This window comes from Astatotilapia calliptera, chromosome 8 (assembly GCF_964374335.1).
Source record: "Astatotilapia calliptera chromosome 8, fAstCal68.1, whole genome shotgun sequence".
Classification (NCBI taxonomy): Eukaryota; Metazoa; Chordata; class Actinopteri; order Cichliformes; family Cichlidae; genus Astatotilapia; species Astatotilapia calliptera.
The window spans coordinates 20,344,865-20,366,831 of NC_137429.1; the positions used below are offsets into that span (position 1 = coordinate 20,344,865).

Consider the following 21,967-nt stretch of genomic DNA (forward strand, 5'->3'; position numbering starts at 1 on the left):
GGATTTTCAAATCAGGAGAAGTTTACTGTGATTATGCCACAGAAGGGAAACTAAGCACGGGAGTTTTACTCGGCTTTCCAGTAACAGTTCTATTATAGCTCAAGGTTTGACTGAACAAAAGACTTGCAATTATCAGACTCTTGGTATACTAAAGGTGTGGCATTCAACAAGTTCATTTTTCTTCTTGCAGTACAAAAAAGCATCTGAACAAAAGACTGAAAATAAATCATGTTCCTTACATCGCTCTTGTGATGTTCCAAACTGCAAACTTTTCAAGTGAATGAAACCTTTGTAGCATTATGGTGCTTTTACTTCAGGCCTGGATGTTTCCTCCACACGTCTTCATGAAACAAACCCACAAAGCAAGCAGGAGTTACTGAAGTAAAGTAGAACTACTGAAAATATAAGCTGAAAGTAGCTTATCAGGTTTTAATGTTTACTATAATTTAACTTTTATTACTTGCCTAAGTCTTGAGCAGCCCCTCATTTCATTATATTTTGGTAGGAAAGTGGAGAAAAGGTCCAGCGATTTATTAAAATGTGCAAAACACAACTTTAAGTTGCCTTTGGGAATACAATTTAAAAAAAAAAAAAAAAGCAAAAAAAAAAGTGTATTTGTGCATGTGCTTGCATACTAACGCAGAAACCGTTAGTGGTAAAAAAAAAGCCACTGCCTCCAAATAAGCTCCCATGTTATAGTCATAAACTGTATATATTGTGCCACCACTATGTTTATTTCCAAATTAAACACGTGTGTCTTCACTCTCCCACTCTGCATGCTTTGTAGTTAATGAGAGTTTAAGTCTTGCATGCTGCAAGCTTGTGCTCACATTCATGGATTATTATCCCAAATATTTCAGCCACCGTGGATATGGTTGCTGTTTGTTATTGAACCTTCACTTTGAAAGAGGTCAGATTTCATAATGCTGCAAGGGTGGAGGAGGACAGGCCCATCACATCACTTCCTGCTCTGTAGCTTTTTTCCATTGTGCCCCTGTAGTTCTGCACAATGTGTCCTCAGCAACAACTCCCTTCCTGAGCTCTGGGTTTTGCACTTTCATATGCATTTCATATTCTTTGCAGTTGGACTGCTGGCATGGCTTTGCTGGAAAATCCTCAGTGAGTCAGACTCCTTTGGCGGTGAGCCCTCAAAGGTGTCGTCATGTGTGCATCACCAACATTGAGGCAGGTATATACAGTGGGGCAAAAAAGTATTTAGTCAGCCACTGTAAATAAAGCAAGTTCCCCCACCTAAAATGATGACAGAGGTCAGTAATTTGCACCAGAGGTACACTTCAACTGTGAGAGACAGAATGTGAAAAAAAAATCCATGAATCCACATGGTAGGATTTGTAAAGAATTTATTCGTAAATCAGGGTGGAAAATAAGTATTTGGTCAATAACAAAAATACAACTCAATACTTTGTAACATAACCTTTGTTGGCAATAACAGAGGTCAAACGTTTACTATAGGTCTTTACCAGGTTTGCACACACAGTAGCTGGTATTTTGGCCCATTCCTCCATGCAGATCTTCTCGAGAGCAGTGATGTTTTGGGGCTGTCGCCGAGCAACACGGACTTTCAACTCCCGCCACAGATTTTCTATGGGGTTGAGGTCTGGAGACTGGCTAGGCCACTCCAGGACTTTCAAATGCTTCTTACGGAGCCACTCCTTTGTTGCCCGGGCCATGTGTTTTGGATCATTGTCATGTTGGAAGACCCAGCCTCGTTTCATCTTCAAAGTTCTCACTGATGGAAGGAGGTTTTGGCTCAAAATCTCACGATACATGGCCCCATTCATTCTGTCCTTAACACGGATCAGTCGTCCTGTCCCCTTGGCAGAAAAACAGCCCCATAGCATGATGTTTCCACCCCCATGCTTCACAGTAGGTATGGTGTTCTTGGGATGCAACTCAGTATTCTTCTTCCTCCAAACCCGACGAGTTGAGTTTATACCAAAAAGTTCTACTTTGGTTTCATCTGACCACATGACATTCTCCCAATCCTCTGCTGTATCATCCATGTGCTCTCTGGCAAACTTCAGACGGGCCTGGACATGCACTGGCTTCAGCAGCGGAACACGTCTGGCACTGCGGGATTTGATTCCCTGCCGTTGTAGTGTGTTACTGATGGTGACCTTTGTTACTTTGGTCCCAGCTCTCTGCAGGTCATTCACCAGGTCCCCCCGTGTGGTTCTGGGATCTTTGCTCACCGTTCTCATGATCATTTTGACCCCACGGGATGAGATCTTGCGTGGAGCCCCAGATCGAGGGAGATTATCAGTGGTCTTGTATGTCTTCCATTTTCTGATGATTGCTCCCACAGTTGATTTTTTCACACCAAGCTGCTTGCCTATTGTAGATTCACTCTTCCCAGTCTGGTGCAGGTCTACAATACTTTTCCTGGTGTCCTTCGAAAGCTCTTTGGTCTTGGCCATGGCGGAGTTTGGAGTCTGACTGTTTGAGGCTGTGGACAGGTGTCTTTTATACAGATGATGAGTTCAAACAGGTGCCATTCATACAGGTAACGAGTGGGGGACAGAAAAGCTTCTTACAGAAGACGTTACAGGTCTGTGAGAGCCAGAGATTTTCCTTGTTTGAGGTGACCAAATACTTATTTTCCACCCTAATTTACGAATAAATTCTTTACAAATCCTACCATGTGAATTCATGGATTTTTTTTTCACATTCTGTCTCTCACAGTTGAAGTGTACCTCTGGTGCAAATTACTGACCTCTGTCATCATTTTAAGTGGGGGAACTTGCACAATCGGTGGCTGACTAAATACTTTTTTGCCCCACTGTAGGTCGAGTGCAAAAAGCACCTTTAAAACAGATATTTAGACTTTTCTCACAAGTTAACCACTGATCTTGTAATTGATGCAAATAAATACATCGGGAAAACATCTGGCCAAATCAGTAATGTTAAATAAAATGATATGATATGATGTAATCACCTTATTATGAACTATAATGTGAACTAACTAGTTTTAAGGGATAAAACAACAATCCATGATCCATAATCCAACGCCTATGACATGTTTCTTATTGGTTTATCTTCACATCATTGATTAATGAGGTTAATCTCCAACTGAGCTTTTTTTGTGGTCATAAATAGTCTCAATAGTCTCCACATAGTGTATAATTCATATGCTGCATCCTCGCTTGGATAATGTTTTCATTTTGAATGATACAAACAGTTTTTCTGGGTAGTCATGTGAATCTAACACTGCTGAAGTCATCACTGCATCAACAACACTGGAGTTACATGACTGTTCAGAGAAACTGTTAATAAATGATCCATTTAACTGTACATCAAACTGATAACAAAGATGTACATGTTTAATAAAATCAGGCATTTACATTAGGAAGGGCAACAATTAGTATTTCCATTAAGTTCTTTAGCTGATATGGTAAAACGGGGGACTTATTTATAATCAGCAGCCAGTTATGTGCGTTAAATCCATGTGGAATTAAATGAACTGTAAGTCATTATTTTTTAATTTGTAAAGCAACTCATTGTGCAACGTATAATAAAAAGTACAAGATTAAATAAATCCAAATATCCACTATATATATATGTTAGGGGTGCAACGACACACACAATTCACGGTTCGGTTCGATACTTTGGTGTCACGGTTCGATATTTTTTCATCCATCCATCCGCTTCCGCGTATCCTTTTCAGGGTCGCAGGGGGCGCTGGAGCCTATCCCAGCTGTCATAGGGCGAAAGGCGGGGTACACCCTGGACAGGTCGCCAGTCTGTCGCAGGGCTAACACATAGGGACGACAACCATTCACACTCACATTCATTCGCACATTCACACCTAGTGGCAATTTGGATTATCCAATTAACCTATCCCCACAAGCTGCATGTCTTTGGACGGTGGGAGGAAGCCGGAGCACCCGGAGAGAACCCACGCAAACACGGGGAGAACATGCAAACTCCACACAGAAAGACCCCGGCCTGATGTTGGAATTGAACTCAGGACCTTCTTGCTGTGAGGCAACAGTGCTAACCACCGTGCCACCATGCTGCCCCCCCCCCGATATTTTTTCGATACAAAAAAATGTTCATGCCTTTTTAATTTGTAATTTATTAAAAAATTTTACCTTTACCTTACAATGTAAAGCAGTTGAGGCAGCTGTTGTTGTGATTTGGCGCTAAATAAAGAAAACTGGATTCAATTTAATCTAACTTTTGTGGGAATTTCTTACCATTTTCCTTTCTTTCTTTTTTTTTTTTTAGAAAAAACCTTGAAAGAAATTGCAAGAATAATAGTAATCTACATTAAAAAAAATCACGTGCAGGGATTGTGTTTTTTCTTTCTTATTTGAGTGAGTAATTTCACTTTAAATATCACAATGCTTTACAATTATTTTGCTTGATTTAAATACCCCACATCACTCATTTTACTTTGTTTGGTTAATCAGTAAGCGCCGGTTACATTGTGTGTAGTGTAATGTATCGTTGGTGTGGGGGGTGTTATTTTTGGGGGGCGGGCCTTGATGACGTCGCTCTTGCAGTGTCGCTGGTGTGAACGCAGACGGAGCAGCTGAGGATGGAGCAGAGGGACAAGAAAGCGGCTGCCTCACATCTCATCGTCTCACCTCACTTGTGCAATTAAAGAGCTTCTTTTAATATACAAGGAGGCTTCTTCCTCACCTCCCTCCCTTCTTCTCCCTTTTTTCTTTTTTGTTTTCTGTTAATTTTGCCGCTGACATCTGCTCACCGGTCCACTCCTCCATCTGTCAACACACCGCCGGCGTCGCCTATGTGTCAGTGGACGGAAAGAAAATCCCGGTAAAGACAGATAAACAGAATTTCCCGCGAGGTTTCACACCTTCTGCTGGAAGTGCCAGGTCGCTGGTATGGACGAAGACAATCACGGTGAGGCTGTTTTCCTTTCTCCCACACTGGTTTTCTCTCCCTCTCAGTCTGCGCGCAGGGGAGGGGGACACGGAGAGGACGGTATGGATGGATGTGTGCGAGGACGCAAGGATGCGCGAAGACATGAGGTTGTCTTGTTTAGACATTCCCAGTCTTCCACGGTCGGCCGCCGTGTACCCTGATAATACATACCTGCTGATAAAAGAGCGTTTTTCAGATATAGGGCAGCCCTGTAATGATTTGCATGCCCTCATTCATCGCAGGTGAGATCCTGATCTTGGCAGAAATCAGGAAAGAAGGGTGGAAAAAAGCTACACAAAGCAAAATTTTCCCTGCATGCTTCTTTTCCATCTGTTTGATGTCTCTCTGCTTTGCTTTGAAGTATCTCTCACTATCTCTTGGCGCCATGTGAAGCCTGTAAACTGGTGGAAATTGATAAGATATCTGACAGGCACCCTTCCATATGGAGGATAGTGCATTTTCTTGTTAAATGTTCTTTTTTCATGAGCAGTTCTGTGTTTAAAAATTAGGGTTTTTTTTAGGATAGTGACACCCATTGCACATTTGATTAAACTCTGTCTGAAGTTTTACTGCTAGATCTTGTAGTAAAATGAAATACTGTAATACTCATTATTGAATTAGATGCAAGATTTACATTTTTGATCTTGATGTAGGTGGAAATTAAGCATGATGAGCTCACTAGTGATATCCAGTGTACGCTGACTGTCCTGACTTGGGTATTAAAGCTAGTATAATGCAGTCCTGATGGTGGGTTTTGGTTTTAAAGCTGAATGAATTCAACCAGTTCAGGCGAGTGCAACATAACCCAGATTACCACACATGGTGGCTGCAGCTCTGAGTTGGTTATTAAATGATGGTGGCGAGCGACACACATACGGGATGCTTCCAAGCAGATAATCCTAACCGTCTTCTGGCCTGAAGTCCTTGAATACAATGTAGTGTAAACAAATGGATATAGTCTGATAACAGTTTGGCGGTTAAACTGTGAGATTAGTAGAGGCAGGAGAGGTGTTCCTCTGAACTTCCACTTTTTCTTTTTTACCCTCATCGGTGTCATGCTTGAATTACCTGAATATAAGGAAAGCTTCATGCTCTGCCCTGAATTTGAATGAAAGTGATATAGATGACACAGATATTTCCAAATGTTCCAGTCAGTATGCCCTTTAGCTGATGTCTGTGTTCAATTTTATTTGAATTCCACTCGGGTAGCTTTGCATGATTCACGCTTAAAAATCCTCTCCATTCTCTGTCTGAAACAGGCATTCTTTAGCGCGTCTCCATTTAGGCTAGCTTCCTTCGTATTGGCTGCCCCTCTCAAACAATCAGAGCTGTTTGCCGGAGATCAACGTGTTAAGAGTTGAAAAGAAACACATGAGCTGAACATTTACAGCAGTCTGAAAGCTGAGCTCTTGCTTTACAAGGACTACTTATACACACTCTGACTCCATTATTTGAAACTGTTTAATATGAGCATCCATCAGTGTAATATTTATATAATAGACAAATAAGGGACTATATTTTGGAGGATTTGTGTGAATATTAATGTTTGTATATTTGCTGCCAAAATCAGGCGTATTGATTTCTCACTCCACGCTCTCACTCTAGGGCTAGTTATCAACAAGATCTAATGTGCCACAAAGGTAACTGTGCTGATTCATGATCCAAAGGGCAAGAAATATTCATATTTTAGCTTTACCAGAAGGAAAAACAGCCAGCTATGAACAAAGATCTCTCTTTTCACGTGTGTTTTAGGAGAAGAGTTTTAAATGTGTTATTTCAGAGGCTTGCAGACATGAATATTATTTTACAGTCATCCTATTTGGACTCTAACCCATGAGGAGTTAGTGTGGTTGTTCCATTTTCCCTTAAAATCATGCGCACTACAAGCCATCTCCTCATATGAGGTCAATCATAGCGATACCAATTTCTCTCCCCCCCACCCCCGAAAAAAAAATCATGTGACAAGAAGAGAGAGCTCAAGAGCACAGAGGCACGCCGTGTGTGATTAAATCTGAAATATAGGACACGAGCTTGTTGAGATTACACGCAGCGGTGTGCGTAGCGGATTTTTCAAATAACTTTCCATACATGTTAAACTAATTGAGAGCTCTGGAGCACTTACTCACACTCTCGCTGCCTCCCATCGCTTAAAAATTGTTCGCATGCGCACCTTGATACGCTGATGCTAAGCGAAAGGCATTTGGCGCCTGAATCTGTCTGCCAGTCACTTAACGGGCAGCTGCACAAAGTCAGTAATGTCAAAGACTCAGAGGTGTGTTCTGCTACATTTTTATGTCAGATCACTGAAAAAACTTTGTGATGTCAGTGCCGTGGTGATTTTGCAGACCTTTAGCTCAATGCATGATGATCTGCCTTGTTGCAAACTGTGCTTTGTAGCTCTCTTATCTTGCATTCTAACATATGTGCACATTATGGGACCGTGTTCCCACGCCTGCACGTCCAGCCTGCACGCAAACTGCACAACATATGTTCAAAGTTAAGGGCATCATTTGTTCTGCACCGTTGAGCCAATCTGAGAACAACAGAGGCCCAACAGATGACATCATATTTTATAGGATTAAGCAACAGTACACAAAGAGCTAATGCTCCCTCAACCCTCCTCCTCTGTAACTCTAAACAGTGTATGGGAACATGCAGCTGGGCCCAAAATGACAAGGCTATACTGAGGTTTCTGATATGAGAGGCCTTTTTTTTTTTGGTAGATTACAGGTGTGCACCAAATCGGTATAATCAATGCTTTCTGCTGACACTGATTATCAGGTGATCAGGCGATGATGTATACTGTTAGCTGGCTTTGCTTGTAATCATGAACCAATCAGGGAAAAAATTACCACCCGCCTCTGCAGCTCTCTTTAGCTAAATGACCCATTAAGAATATGCTTTGGGCGTGACTAACTGATCGCACCGTGTTGACAGTCTGCAAATAAAATCAGCCTATGATGTGAAAAGACTTTAATTTTTTGTGTTTAAATCCAGTTGCCGCCCACGACTCGTTGAAAGGTTTTCACTATGCTTGGTGTTGTTCACTCTCTAGTCGCAACTTGCGGCCGTCTAGCTAAACAAAAGCCGCTAAAACGACTGCGTGCTGGCGTCCCTGCAGTAAGCGACCACATAAACACTAAACCACTAAACACAGTGGAGCATTTAGTTATTTATTTCAGGAGCAGGTGGAGACCAAAACAGAGGGAAAAGGATTTACCATTCATCTCTTAAACACATGCCGATTGTCACGTTTAAGGAATCTTATACATTCAGTACAAAAATAAAAACAAACAGATGTAGGCTGTCCAATGGCCTCACAGTTATTTCACATTGTTAAGCTTTCCTTCCATGCTGCGGCCTCCGTGGTGCTATCACTATAACAGCTGGAGGACACATCGTACATAAGAGTCCATAATGGGCACATTCGTTTATGGAATCCCAAACATTTCCTTTGGCAGGTGTGAATGAGTTTTGTTTTGTGTTACTTCACAGTGGTGCCAGTGTGATCTGCTCCTCATTGCATGCTGCATTTCTGTTGGATGGTTAAGAGACTTAGATCGTAGCTCCAGTCCTGCAACCCTCCATTTTTTCCCACTGTTTAGCATGTTATAGCGGCTAGATTTCAATCCATGTCAACAACCATACAGTAAGCAACTCATTGCAAGGGGAAAAGTCATGCTTGTGTTTGCAACTTGTTGCTCTGCCTCAAAGTGTGTGATCTGGGGGGGCGGGGTTATTGAAATTCGCAGACAGAATCAAGAACTTGTAAAGCACCTACTACTGTGCAGTGTGTGGAGTTGTCCCATCCTGCAAGTAGAACCTATATTTCTTAACTATAGTTATCCCCACGCTGAACGAAACTATAAACGGTGCCACTGTGCATTGTTTGTGGTACTCAGCTGCAGCATGGGATTCATTAGTGCATGTTTACTGCACTCGCTAATCAGAGTTGGCGCTTCTCTGCTCAGCTTGCATGCCACAGAGCAGACAGGGCCTGGCTTCAGATTGGATGAAATCAGCAACAGGCTTCAAAATGTTTTTATTACTCATGTGTCTATTTTTAGAATCATTGTATAGCTGAATGGAGAAGTGGAAAGAACACAGACGCAGGAGCTGGCTAGGAAGCAGTTTGCTGAATGGCTGGATTGAGGCCATCAATTTTTACTCTTGGATTTTAAAAAACTATTTTTTTTTAGTATTTCCTTTCCTTCGTAGGAGCTCTGTGATGCTTCAGTCAAGGATTATTGCGAGCTGAGCTTTTTGTGCAGACTTGGGAGTATTAAAATGCTGAAGTGAATAGAAATTTCCAACACCTTTAAAGCCTGAATGAAGCTCTTTGTGGCAAAATTGGTGCAGACGCCCAAAATGTGCAAAACTGTTTGTCTTTGTTGAGCCCCGTCAGGCTTTTCTGTCCATGTTTCCTGTTTAACTGTCACGATAACCCGAGTGAGTCAATCAGCACTCTTCTCTCTAGCTGACCGTGGGAAAAGTTAAATGTGAAAGGCCTTTCCTTCCATTCTCCTGCTGTCTTTGGACTGTGAGTGTGTTCTGAAATAACATCTCATATCTGAATGTAAAGACCTGTTAATGGTACACACCACAATGGCAGTTACTGTGTCTCCTAAAAGCACATCCAGGCTTTCTGATCAGTCTTCTCTTGCAGTGAAAGAGCTTGAGTAAAAAAAAAAAAAAAATGCCTTTCTTCTTTGCGTTTCTGTGCAATCAACTCTCAATGGACATCAGACTGGATGCAATTATTTCATATCATATTCACCCCGGCAGGCGTGAAACTCAAGATAAGATGGCTTTTGAGTCTACGCAGAACTTAAGCTCTGAGGGAGATTAGTTGGTAAGAAGGGGAAGTTGGTGTGATTGGGGTATGGTCTTTGTTGTGGCTGTAGGGCGAGTGAGTGGGAGGACATCAAACGGGTACTTGAGGCGAGCTGTGGCTGCTCTGTAGGTATCCATCACCCTGGGCGGCTGAAAGTAAATGGTGCTGGTGCTGAATGGGTGGATACATGTTTACTAGTGGCGACAGCATGAATAGTGTTGTTTTTGCTTTGTGAGTCTGTCTGTCTCTCTCTCTGTGGCATTATGGTTGAAAATGTGGTCTGGGAGACACCTACTCTAGACGGACCTACCCCAAAGATGGTTTAGAGTACTTTAACCTGGGTTTATGTGTCGGTCTGTGCAAAGATTTTGCCACAAGCTCTGCAAGATGCAGTCAATACTTAGCATGTCACATTAGACATAACATTGCTGTCTGATGATAGCTGTGGTCTGAACCAGAGGTGGGACCAAGTCATTGTTTTGCAAGTCTCAAGTAAGTCTCAAGTCTTTATCCTCAAGTCTCAAGTCAAGTCTCAAGTAATGTCAGGCAAGTCAGAGTCGAGTCTCAAGTCACTGGTGTAAAAGTCCAAGTAAAGTCACAAGTCTGAAATTTTGAATTTCAAGTCCTTTCGAGTCTTTAAAAAAAACAAAACGAAAAAATAATGTTGCAGTTATATGCTAAATGTAAATATTAGACCATGTAATTTTTAAATCTGTGTTTTTCTCAACACATGACAAAATAGTGAACTTAGAAAATATACACAAATTGTGAAATTGCACCTCTTTAAAATGCAGCTCAATTAAACCTAGCTCCAAGAATAATTTTCACCGACAGTTCTGAGATAAGCTGCATGTTATTCTTGGATGCGCTTGTAGGACCGGCTTTAAAATCGCATGACAAAAATATCATACACATTAAAAAAACTGTATCACCAACGTAGCCTGGACAACATTTGCTAGTTAGATGAAGTCAGCTATCTCATCGTAGCATATTTATATGCATATTTATAATTATACGCTTCTTGGAGTGAGTGCACACACTCATGAAGTTTAGTAACTTCCGGTCACTGCAACAAGCCCAGGTACAGTTTACGACGGATGGGTGCAGGACCTTGAAATGCACCGTGTAGAACGAAAGACCATCGTAAGTATCATAAGTTTACCAGTCTCACAAATCGTCGTCATAAATACACATTCGTTAACCGTTTATTAATAGGACCTTTGAGCTCAACGGTAATTAATTAGCAGTGGAAATAATTTCTGGTAGCATCACAGAAATGTAGCAGTGACAATAATACTGTATGCTGTAATCGTACTGGACAATTAGTGATACAAAAACCCTGTTTTACCCTGTGAATAAAAGTATATGTTTTTGTCAATGTACCATAATAACAGAAGCGAAACACAATATTCTGTCAGGACAATTCACTATTTATGCACAATAAACAAAGGAGCATAGCGCGACAATTTCTGTTCAGCGCCAGACTTGCTTGTAACCTATATCACCAATTATGTTAAGAAAAATGACGCATTAACTACAACAGCAGACTGACCTTTGTGGAAATGCTTGGAGCAGACTAACCTGTGAGCTGGAGTGTTCTGGGACGTTATAATTGGTCTTTGAATGGCTGCAATCCAGTCGCATCTTTGTTACTTCGGAAACATGGCTGAACAATTTCTCTTCAACGACGTAATCCGATAACAACCGATCTCTTTACCCGTCGGCTTCCCGTGGCTGTCATGCGACCGGCTATTGCAGTTAATAATACAACAGCTTCTTGACATTTTTGTGTTTCTTTTTATCGCTGTGTGACTGGTTTCAATTGAAAGCCTGCGTGCGCTAGTACCGCTTGCCACGAGTTCCCAGAATCCTTTGCGGTTCTACCCGTGAATGACGTCACATTTTCAATCTCTATATAATATGCATGTTAAATTTTATATTTGGGGTAAAATATCAAGTCTTTTCAAGTAAACCGGTTCAAGTCCAATTCAAGTCCCAAGTCATTGGTGTAAAAGTCCAAGTCAAGTCACAAGTCTTAGAACATTATTTCAAGTCAAGTCTAAAGTCATAAAATTAATGACTCGAGTCTGACTCGAGTCCAAGTCATGTGACTCGAGTCCACACCTCTGGTCTGAACTGCTGTAAAAGCACAATATTACAGAGTGAATGATTTTATACTACTGCACTCAATCTATGTCTAACGCAGCATGCAGAATAGGCCAACAGGGCTACCAGTTTTAATACTTGTGCTGGTGTACCTGCATTGCTTTGCATGTTTGCTGCCAAAATACTCATTGATGGTGGAGTTTCTCTCTTCAAGTTGGTGTGTTTTCTTCCAGTCGACTCAAAAAAAGAGGAAAAGCCGAAGTAGCTGAAAATGCAATCAGTCATTGCAGTCGATGCAACGTGTAGATAAATCCCCAAAAGTTGATTCTGTTGATCTGGACGTAGCGTTTTCAGTGGGAGAAACGTTTCGTCACTCATCCAAGTGACTTCTTCAGACTCAGCTGACTGCAGGTTTCCCCAATCTTATAAGCAGTACATTTGCATAATGACTTAAACTAGCACCACTGAAGAAACAATGGGCTGGGAGGTCAGTTCCTTGATCATTAACATGCAAATTCTCATGACCATTGATCAACAACCACTGATCAATGGCCATGAGTACCATTCACTGGGGAATGGCATGCAATCACAGCATGTACCCTTAGGCCCCCTCCACGATTCAGAGATGCTTTCCCTTTCCATGTAAATGGCCTCCTTGACTCCACGCTCAAACCCCGCTCCTCCCCATCCAGTGTGTGTACATCCTCATCCTTGAAAGAGTGTCCACTGGTCTGTAGGTGTAAATAGACTGAGGAGTCCTGGCCTGATGAGGTGGGTCTTCTGAGACTGAAGAAGTCACTTGGATTGGTAACGGAACGTTTCTCCCACTGAAAACGCAGCGGCCAGATGAACAGAATCAACTTTTGGGGATTTACTTACTTGGATGATTGAGCGTGCGTGTAGGTACATTACCATAAGTTAAGGCAGAGGGTTTGACAAGTGTTCATGATTACAGAGTCCTTGCAGTTAAACATAAATCATACTTAAGAGCAGACAGTGGGTTTTTATTTTTTTTTTAACATGAAGAAATCTCCTCGACGACCCCAGTGAAAGCCTTAGTGTAGCTGCCATTGTGGCCCTAACCAGTGGTTGAAAACACCAAACATGATGTCACATCCACTGGTGCAAGCCACGCTTTGATTGTTTCAGCTGGTCATATGCCTGTTGTTTTTTTTTTTTTTCTGGGGGGGCTTTCTGTCTTTTGTAACATCACATGGGCGATACAGCCAGATCATGTTGGTTTCATCAGAGCAGAAGCTCAGAGGGAGATGTCACGACTGCTTGAAAAGATGAGACTTCCTGAAAAGATGGGCTCTTGAGGGGAAAGAGAAGACAAAAAAAAGAGGAGCACAGAGAGACCACAAAGAACAAACGGGACAAAATAGAAACAACAAGAACAAGAAGTTCCCAAAGTTGATGACTTGCAGTTGTGTTGTCAGGTGCTAAGTATAGTCCAACTAAGCCGAAACCATTTGTTTCAGCTTTGCATATTTTTCTGTGATAAAAAACAAAATAACTTCTGTTTTGGACTGAATGAAGATAAACATAACCCCGCAGCAACATCCAGTAATATATTTTGGTGACAATTAGATTTCCCGTATCCAACATGTAGTTGAGCAATACTGTATATAAAAAGTGTAAAATCTGCAGATTATTGTGTTACATAAAAAAAGAAATGCCAGTCATCTGAATAGCTGGGGATTTTGAAAAGCACTCATTCGCTTTCTTACCAAGTGTTATGTGAGAAGACTAATATTAATGCTGCTTAAAGCTAAAAGCCAGAAGAGGGTGAGTTTAAATTAGCTTAACATTTATCCAAATGTAATTAAAAAAATAAAGAAAAATCCATAGAGCATAGAGCTCCATATAATTCACCCTTCCAAACGCCATACAGCACCCGAGTAGTCTGAAATGACTGTCTGCAGTGGTTTAGGCAAATGCGTCTATTTTGTGTCATCACAAGCAATTGCCAAAAAAAAAGTGCTAAAATGAACTCTTAAAATCTCGCTGGTTGACCCAGTAGGCAGGCTGTGTTATTTAAAGGCTTAAGGGGAGATTTGGAAAGAACAGAAATTCATTTTGACTGCCAAGATTATGGGTTTTGTGGTGCAACATTAGAAGATTAAACATACAGTTGCATTACACCACATGTAAGTAGACAAACACACAAAGACAGCGCTGGCGGGTGATGCGCAAGGATTGAGTCGGGGCTCGTAACAAACTGCATTATTTAAGTGTCGGGAGAGACGGCTACATATGGACCTGATTAGAAGAGAGACTGTGGAGGCTTTGCAACATGTTCCCATCTCCATGGTAGTAGGTGTGTGTGTGTGTGTGTGTGTGTGTGTGTGTGTGTGTGTGTGTGTGTGTGTGTGTGAGAGAGAGAGAGAGAAAAAGAGAAACAAGACATTGCAACTGTTTGTCAGTGAGGCAATGTTTTTGCTGTTGTAAATAGGGGGACGCTTTGCTTGGAATTATTGCTCCGAGCTTTGAAAGGAGGAATCTCTTTAAGTGCGAGACAGAGAGCAGATGGGAGACAAAAGGCTCGGCAAATTAAATGAGTGTGTTTCACTGTGGGGACCAACACAGAGAGACAGCAGCAGAGATCTGGGCCTACAGTGTCTGAGTAATTTCAGCTGAAGGGGAACGCTGCGTCCAGTTTAGGAGAATGAAGAAAACTGGGTCCAGCCGATCATACAGGCCTGAAAGGAGGAAGGGAGTAGTGGGGGTGGCTGTGAGACTTGCATGTTTTTCTTGGCTTCTGGCTGGATAGAAATGGAGGACGCCAAACCCTTTCTCACCTCAGCACAAATACGTGGGTTACTTTTCAACCACTACTACATATCTTAGGTCAGTCTCACTGTCGGCACTTATGTCAGGCCATATATTAAAGGAACATTTCATCCCAAGAATGAACTGCATGTGTTTTTCCTCTGTTATGTACTACAACTGAACAGTAGGCTTATTATTAACTACTTGGCTGACATGTATTGTTATAGTGCTTACTAAAAATACAGCACAGCTGAGGGGAAAGGTCATAAATGTTTGCTTTGTGCATAAGAATTCTCTAAAACCAGCAAACAATCCATTCTTGGTTTTTCTTTCAGAGGGGGTGAATTACAAGAATAACTGAAGAAAATCTTTTTTACCACAGGGCTGATCACTCGATTGTGAGTGGATTAAAAACTGTCTATTATTATGATACATTAGCAGTTAGTACGTTATCTGAATGATCTGTGAGTGTTAGTTTTCTTGCAGACTCCAAAGCTGTGTTCTCTAATCACCCATTAACTGCATGGCTGTCACGTTATGGGAAGATGCAATTGCGATATGATATCGCGGAGGTTTATATCGCGGTTTTGTATCAGTTACAAAATTGTTACGCCCCTAATCTTTGAACATCTTGATACAAACCCTAGCCTTTGCATGAGTCCGTCTGCACAGCGATATCACTGCTGCTTCAGTTCAGTTTTATTTATATGCTGCCAAATCACAACAGCAGTTGCCTTAAGATGCTTTGTGGTTGCACTTTTATACAAAGAAAAACATTGTGCATTAAAATACCCACTGTAAGGTTTGTTTACTGCGCTTTTTATGCGTGTGTTTAAGAAAAGGCAAACATTTCTACAGTTCTGTTCATTTATTCTACAATCAAGATGCATAAATGACTGCACAGGCCAGAGGGAAAATATAGAAATGTCGTTTTTCTTGGGGTGAAATGTCCCTTTAAATACATACTGCTGGTTAGGTAGTTCATAGAGGTGTACCTCTATGATTTGCACTTCTGCCATTGAACCTATTATTGGCTGATATTAGCTATTTCCTGATATATCAGTATCTGCATTTATAACATCCAACAGATGAAAAGTTCAAAAAGTAAAAACGAGACCGGAGAAACACCCTTCAACCATGTCGAGCTCGATGTTGCACAGCTTGTCCAAAAGAGGGCGCTCTGCAAAGTCGACAAATACAACCACCAGCTGATCCGAGCAGCGTCGGTGGAGAGCATAAATGAGGAAGGGTATCTTTTAATGTTTTGTATGTCTGAAAATCAGCCAATATGTTGGAATATCAGATTTTTAAATAACCTGCGTAATGTCAGTATTGGCATCGATATCTATATCGACTTTTAAAATCCTATATTAGTGAGGCTTAACATCAGACTCTCCTAAATCCATGGAAATGAATCATTCCCTCTTTGGAGAAAACTTTTGAAGTTTAATAAAATATCCGGGCACTTTCTCCTTTCATTTCCTGCACCGTTTTCTCGATCAAGTATATATTTTCACGTCTGTGTTCAACTAGACTTGGATAAGAACTGAAATTTTGTTTTTGTTTTAAATGGAAAGTATTTGATCTGCCAGGTGGCCATCTGGATATTTTGAGGTGATCCGTGTATAATAACTATAGTGAACTTGGGAGTCAATACCAAGAGAGAGCAATTACCTTGACGTTGTGGGTGGCTTGTAAAGTGTTGTTCTGGTCTCATTGTGAACATGATCAGGGTGGTCCACCAGACTCGGTGTTTTTGCAGACAGCGACACAACCATCACAGGAACATCCCAGATCTCAGAGCGGGCTGAAGGCCAGCGCAGAGCTCCTGTTTAACAGAAGTCTGTGCCCATCATCCAGCTCCAGTTCTCTGCCGCTGCCTGCATGTAGTCTGCATCACTCGAGATATCAGAAGTTTGCTCTTGTTCAGTGATGCGTGCAAAATAATAGGCACCAAATTCGGATTTCAAAATTGCTCCCTGGCTAGATATCTATCACAATATTGGAGGCGAGCATGCACATATCAGATAAAGCGTTGTATTCTGCTGCTTGTCTGTCAGCTGACACCCACAGGAAGCAAAGGAAATGATCAGCCACATACATGTCGTTTTTCAAAATGTGTTGTCATATCAGTGTTGTCCATCTTTGCCGGCTGAAACTGGAACCGCATCCAAATGAGGTTTGACCGTGTAAGGCTTGAATTTTACACGTATAAAAGCGACGATGCTGGTGGAGACGAATTTTTTTTTTTTTTTACTGTTCTGTGTAGCGCTTATTCTGTTTTGTGTAACATTTGATAACAGTTGTGCTGGTTGTTTAGTTTTGTAATAATTTACAGGCTGTTCAGCCATTTATCAAACATAATCTTCAATGTGTCGACACCAATTTCTACAGTCATCGGTGCACACCAACTTCTTCTACTCCAAGGCTAGCGCTGATACGCCTATCGCTCAGAGAAGAATACTGCAGCAAGTACCTGTACCCTCGGCGCAGATGCAAATGATGATTGGACTTAGTGATGTCACTGTTTCACGCCGCAGCCATAATGTGGGCTTTTAATGCATCAATAGAAATATTATTTTTCATTTGCTGTGAGCAAAGATCCTTTTTATCTTGCAGCAAAGACAGTGACTGTGCAGGGTCAGACGGGTACAACTTTCCACATCAAACTTTGTCACTATCATGAGTACAGTGTCTGGGTACGTGTAGTGTACTGGGTGTAGCCATACTTCTCAGTGAGAACTTGACTTTATGAGCTCGGAAAAACATTAATCTGTCTATAACCTGGAGCATCCAGGACTGGAGAGTTCCAGTGTGTGAAACTGATGCTGTTTGAACTGCACTCATCCTCTCAGCTCCAACAAAAATGCCTTCTCTGGCCAATCAAATCATCCGATCATAGTTACTTTAGCCACTGGCATAAGGCTGTGGAAGCATCACATCAAATATTGACATAGTGCTGATGCCGAACAGATGTGCAATATAACAAGGACATCATGTGCAGACCACCTCCTATGCAACCACACATAAATGCACTCACAGCAGGAGGTCCCCAGCCCCCAAAACAGCAGATTAACAGAGCAATCAGTGTAAAGGCTCTTCAGCCGCTCAAGCCCCAGATTTTGATGGTGACCCCCAGAGGTAGTTAAAACTAGAGGCCATGTTAGCCACCCAGGAACGTCTCTTCTGACACGATAGGCCAGGACCGTTATGTACCACATGGTGATCTGCTGCAGCGCAAACTATCACGTTACTTTATCCAGCATCACTGAGCCAGGCAGCGGCTAGCAGCTGGGAACATCTGTGTATATGCTGCCATATATCACACTGTATGAGTGTACAGGGCTTGTAAAGAGTGTGTGTAGGATTAGTGCCAGCTGGCTTTGGTGTGCATGTAATCATATGTATTTTCATCTACATGTCCACTGGTATGTATGATCTGGGCTATAATATAATATAAAGCATGCCTTTGTCCACCGTTTGAGGGATTGAGGGCAGCAGAGCACGGATTAGGGTCTGGATCCAAAGGAAGTTTCCTTCCTGGTCTTTCCTCCTTCCTCTCATGTGACACATAGAGCTTCAGAGCCAACTGGGATAAAAAGGATGCCTTTTTTTCTCAAAGCTCATCCACTTTAAAATACATTATAGCGTTTAAAATCAGTTTAAAGGCAGTGAATCTAGACAAATCCCCTCTCAGTCACACGAGTCAGTGACAACTGGGACCACAGCCAGTTTCAAGTGAGCTCCATGTGCTGCAAGTACCTCGCTGCTTTTCCTGCACGAATGGTCTGAACACAGGATTTAGAGACTCATTTCTCAAAGCCTGGGAATTTTTTTCCCCTTTCTTCTGTCGACTCCAAAAAATAACTTGAATATAATATATATATATGTGTATGTACGTATACATATACATATACATACACACATCGATGGTTTGCAGACGATTTCCTGCATGGTTTTAGTGGGTGTTTGTGGGACTGTTGTTGCTTTTGGGTGTGAAGAGCAGCAGGAGATTTACACTTAAAAGTAGATTTTGGGGAGATTTTGTTTTTTAAGGCAGGAAATTGCTGGAACCCTTTTGTTTTGCCGCACACATGTTGGAGTGTTAACCTTTGGAATCTCTCACTCGATGCCGTGTATTTCTAATGTCGCCTGTTGGGGATTTCTTCTAGAGGTCACGAAGTTAAAGTGTGTCTAGCTTTTTTTTGTTTTCTTAGACACAAATTGAAGCCAGCGTGCCATTAACTTTTGTATGATTTGACCCTCTCAAGATCTGCTGTTTACTTAGAGGCAGTGACTCACTCCGTAATTGATTTTAGTAGATTATCATTCAAGCATGGCTGCGTTTGGCTTGGTAGCGACCAGTTTGCTAAAGACACTAAAGTCATTTCCTGAGTAAGTCATAGAAGGTCACGGGGCGGGTGTGTTAATAATCTAATTGGTGGACCACCTCTGAAGAAAGGTCATGCACTGCTAAGCAAGAGCATCCAGTAGACCAGAAGCACTAATAGCAGGGACTTTATGGCTTTCTCTGTTATCATGTGGTTTGAAAAGCTTGTAGACCCAGCAAGACTAGCCTCGATCGAAGGATCGTGATAACGCTATGCCACTAATGGTGCTTGGCTTTCATTAAAGGGAGCATCCTCTTCTCATTCAATTTGTAATGAATCAAGATTGTAATCATGCACGTTGTTGTTGCAGCCGTGGGATATCTCTATTAGCTAATGCACAGCCATAGGCTAATGGAAAACATGGAGCTGTATGCCTCCTGCATAAAATCATCCTCTGGGACAATTATTCAAAAGGCATAAAAGAAGCCCAGTGATTGGGAAAACCTTTTTAATTTTTTGCTTTATAGATTATTTCCTGTTTTAATAATTAGTCATCTGGTACAAACGGTGTCAGATGCCGGAATACGATTTGATTGTTTAGCCTGAGAAAGCTGGTGCCAGGAAATGTTTTATCCGCCTGTTTAGCTGTTAGCATTCACCATGATTACCATTTAGTTTTCTAAGAAAAACACATTCAACTGATGCTTTAGTCTTTGTCTTAACATATTTGATATATATTGGCATTAACACTTACGATACAATATCCAGTATTTGCTAATAATACTTCGTTTTTAACAAAACTTAATGATAGAAAGTGTTTAGGTTTCCATCACATCCCACAGTCCTCTTTTGGATTGAGATCTGGTGACTGTGGAGACCATTTGAGTACCGTGAACTCATCGTCATGTTCAAGAAACCAGTTTAAGATGATTTGAGCTTTGTGACAGGGCGCATGGTGGCCCACTGTGGCCATAAAGGAATGGACACCATCAACAGTGTTGACGATGTGGCATTTAAACAATACTCATTTTGGTACGAGGAGGCAGTAAATGATCCCCCCCACACCATCACACCACCACCAGCAAGCCTAAACTTCTTCAGATCAGATTCCAGTTTTCTGTTGTTCAATTTTGTGAATTGAAGCTTCATTTTTCCCATTTTTAGCTGACAGGAGGGCCACCCAGATTGTATTCTGTTGATGTCTGATTTTTTTTCCCTGGTTTTGGCACTGGTATCACCCCCAATAAACGTGGAAAAATTTTATACCATATTCATATCTGTCCATTAAATACGAAGCTATAGTTTAGCATAAGATAACGCTTAGAAACAACTCGACTGTGCTTATATAGGCATAGATTGAGATTTCATAAAGCAGAGGACACAGGGAGCACATCCTTCCAACTAATTAGATGCCTCCAACCCTTCTTGAACTTTTAACCAGTAAAATTCACAAACAGACTTTGATGTATGCAGGCGAAATTGTTCAAAAACACTTAAATAAAACATTAAAAAGTCATGTGAAAGAGCCTTGAAACTGGGAAACTTAGGAGTTTCCCAAGTAATTGTCTTCAAAGCCACATTCATTCATGGTCACAATAGAATTGCAAGTAGTGTAAGTGATGTGAGGTAGCCGAAGGTGAGCAACACTAATTAATTAACATCTTTATTTTCGTTGTGCTTTCATGTTCCCATCTGCTGTCTATTAAAATCATGGCCCTGGGGAGAAAATACCCCTCCCCATCTTTACCTGACCCTCATCACGCTGCTTCAGAATTACATAACTGGGTTAGAAAGTACCTTTTGTGTCACTGCTAAATGCGAATACCATCTACAACAATACTTGGCCGCCCTGAATGCAATTCTTCGGCAAGCTGTCAAATTAAAAGGGGCTTGAGTACTTCCTCTTGAGCCCAGTGACCCTGTTTTATTTTTAATTGGCGCAGAATCCCGACTGTGAGGGGGAAATAACAAGTGGTGGGTTTTTCTTGGTTTTTTGGGGGGTGGGTTGTTTCTTTTCCCTTTAGCAACATGTGAAGCTGCGCATGATTTTTAGATGTGCCACTTTCCTGTTGAGAGATTTACGCTTTCTGCTTTTTGGTTGGCTTAATGAAGCAGGATTTCACAGACTCACTGTGCTCGGGAAGATGTAGAAAATTGAGAAGTAAAGCGTGCGTTGGATGGAAGAGGGATGAAGTTAGAGGGAAAAACAAGAGTGAAACATTGGAAAAGAAAGCAAATCATCTTTTTCTCTTGCCTGTTTTGGTTTTTTTTTCTTGCTCAGAGTGGTAAAACACACACAGCTGGAGGGGGTTGGGGTCATGGGCTGTGTTAAATTACCAAATTCACATGAAAGAAACATAATCTGGATTGGTTTTATTAATAGAATTTTCCCCCCGAGCCAAATGGAGAAGGAAGGAGGGAAGGGGCTAAACACTTTCAAGTGGAATAATTAAGACCCTTTGCCTTCTCTTTTTGTCTTTATAAATTAACATGCAGGCTCTTGATATCTGCTGTTCCAGCTGTTCAAGGTCCCACTTTACTGTGTTAGGAGAATAAGCCTTAAAACTGCTTTTACATCTTTGCAGTGAACTGCTAGATTTGATTTAGCAGTCCTGTTTTGCTCCTTTTAGTTGACTTGTTTTCTTTTAAGGTAATGTCTTCTGTGTTTTCTCCATCATGCTTTTCAGTCCCCGAGGATCTGTCCGTGGAGGAGAGGGATGAACTGTCGAACATCAGGCGGAGGAAGAGAGAGCTGCTCGATGACATAGAGGTGTGTGCTTGAATATATACAGTATATTAACTGGATAGACTTAGCTTCATCTCAGCAGCTAAGTTCATTAACTACAACCGTTGTATATTGATTGAAGATCATTTTATTGCCAAATTAAGGACAGTGCTGAATGTATTTGTTGTAATTGCTCACCTGTATTCCCAGTCTTTTTCCGTTGTCTATACGCTGCTGCGGCACTGTGGGCATTTGCATGCTGTATGTAATGCAAATGGGCCTATCTTT

The 21,967-nt window shown here is 41.5% G+C and overlaps 1 protein-coding gene across 1 annotated transcript in view; it reads left to right on the forward strand.

Annotated features, from left to right (window-relative positions):
* Positions 1-4,530: 4,530 nt before the first annotated feature.
* LOC113028571 (cytohesin-3) overlaps positions 4,531-21,967 on the forward strand; it is a 32,353-nt gene continuing 14,916 nt past the window's right edge. Inside the window, exons 1-2 of the mRNA XM_026178972.2 lie at positions 4,531-4,890; positions 21,642-21,724. Of these exons, the coding sequence (XP_026034757.1) occupies positions 4,872-4,890; positions 21,642-21,724 (102 nt within the window). The 5' untranslated portion in view covers positions 4,531-4,871. The remainder of the gene's footprint in view (positions 4,891-21,641; positions 21,725-21,967) is intronic.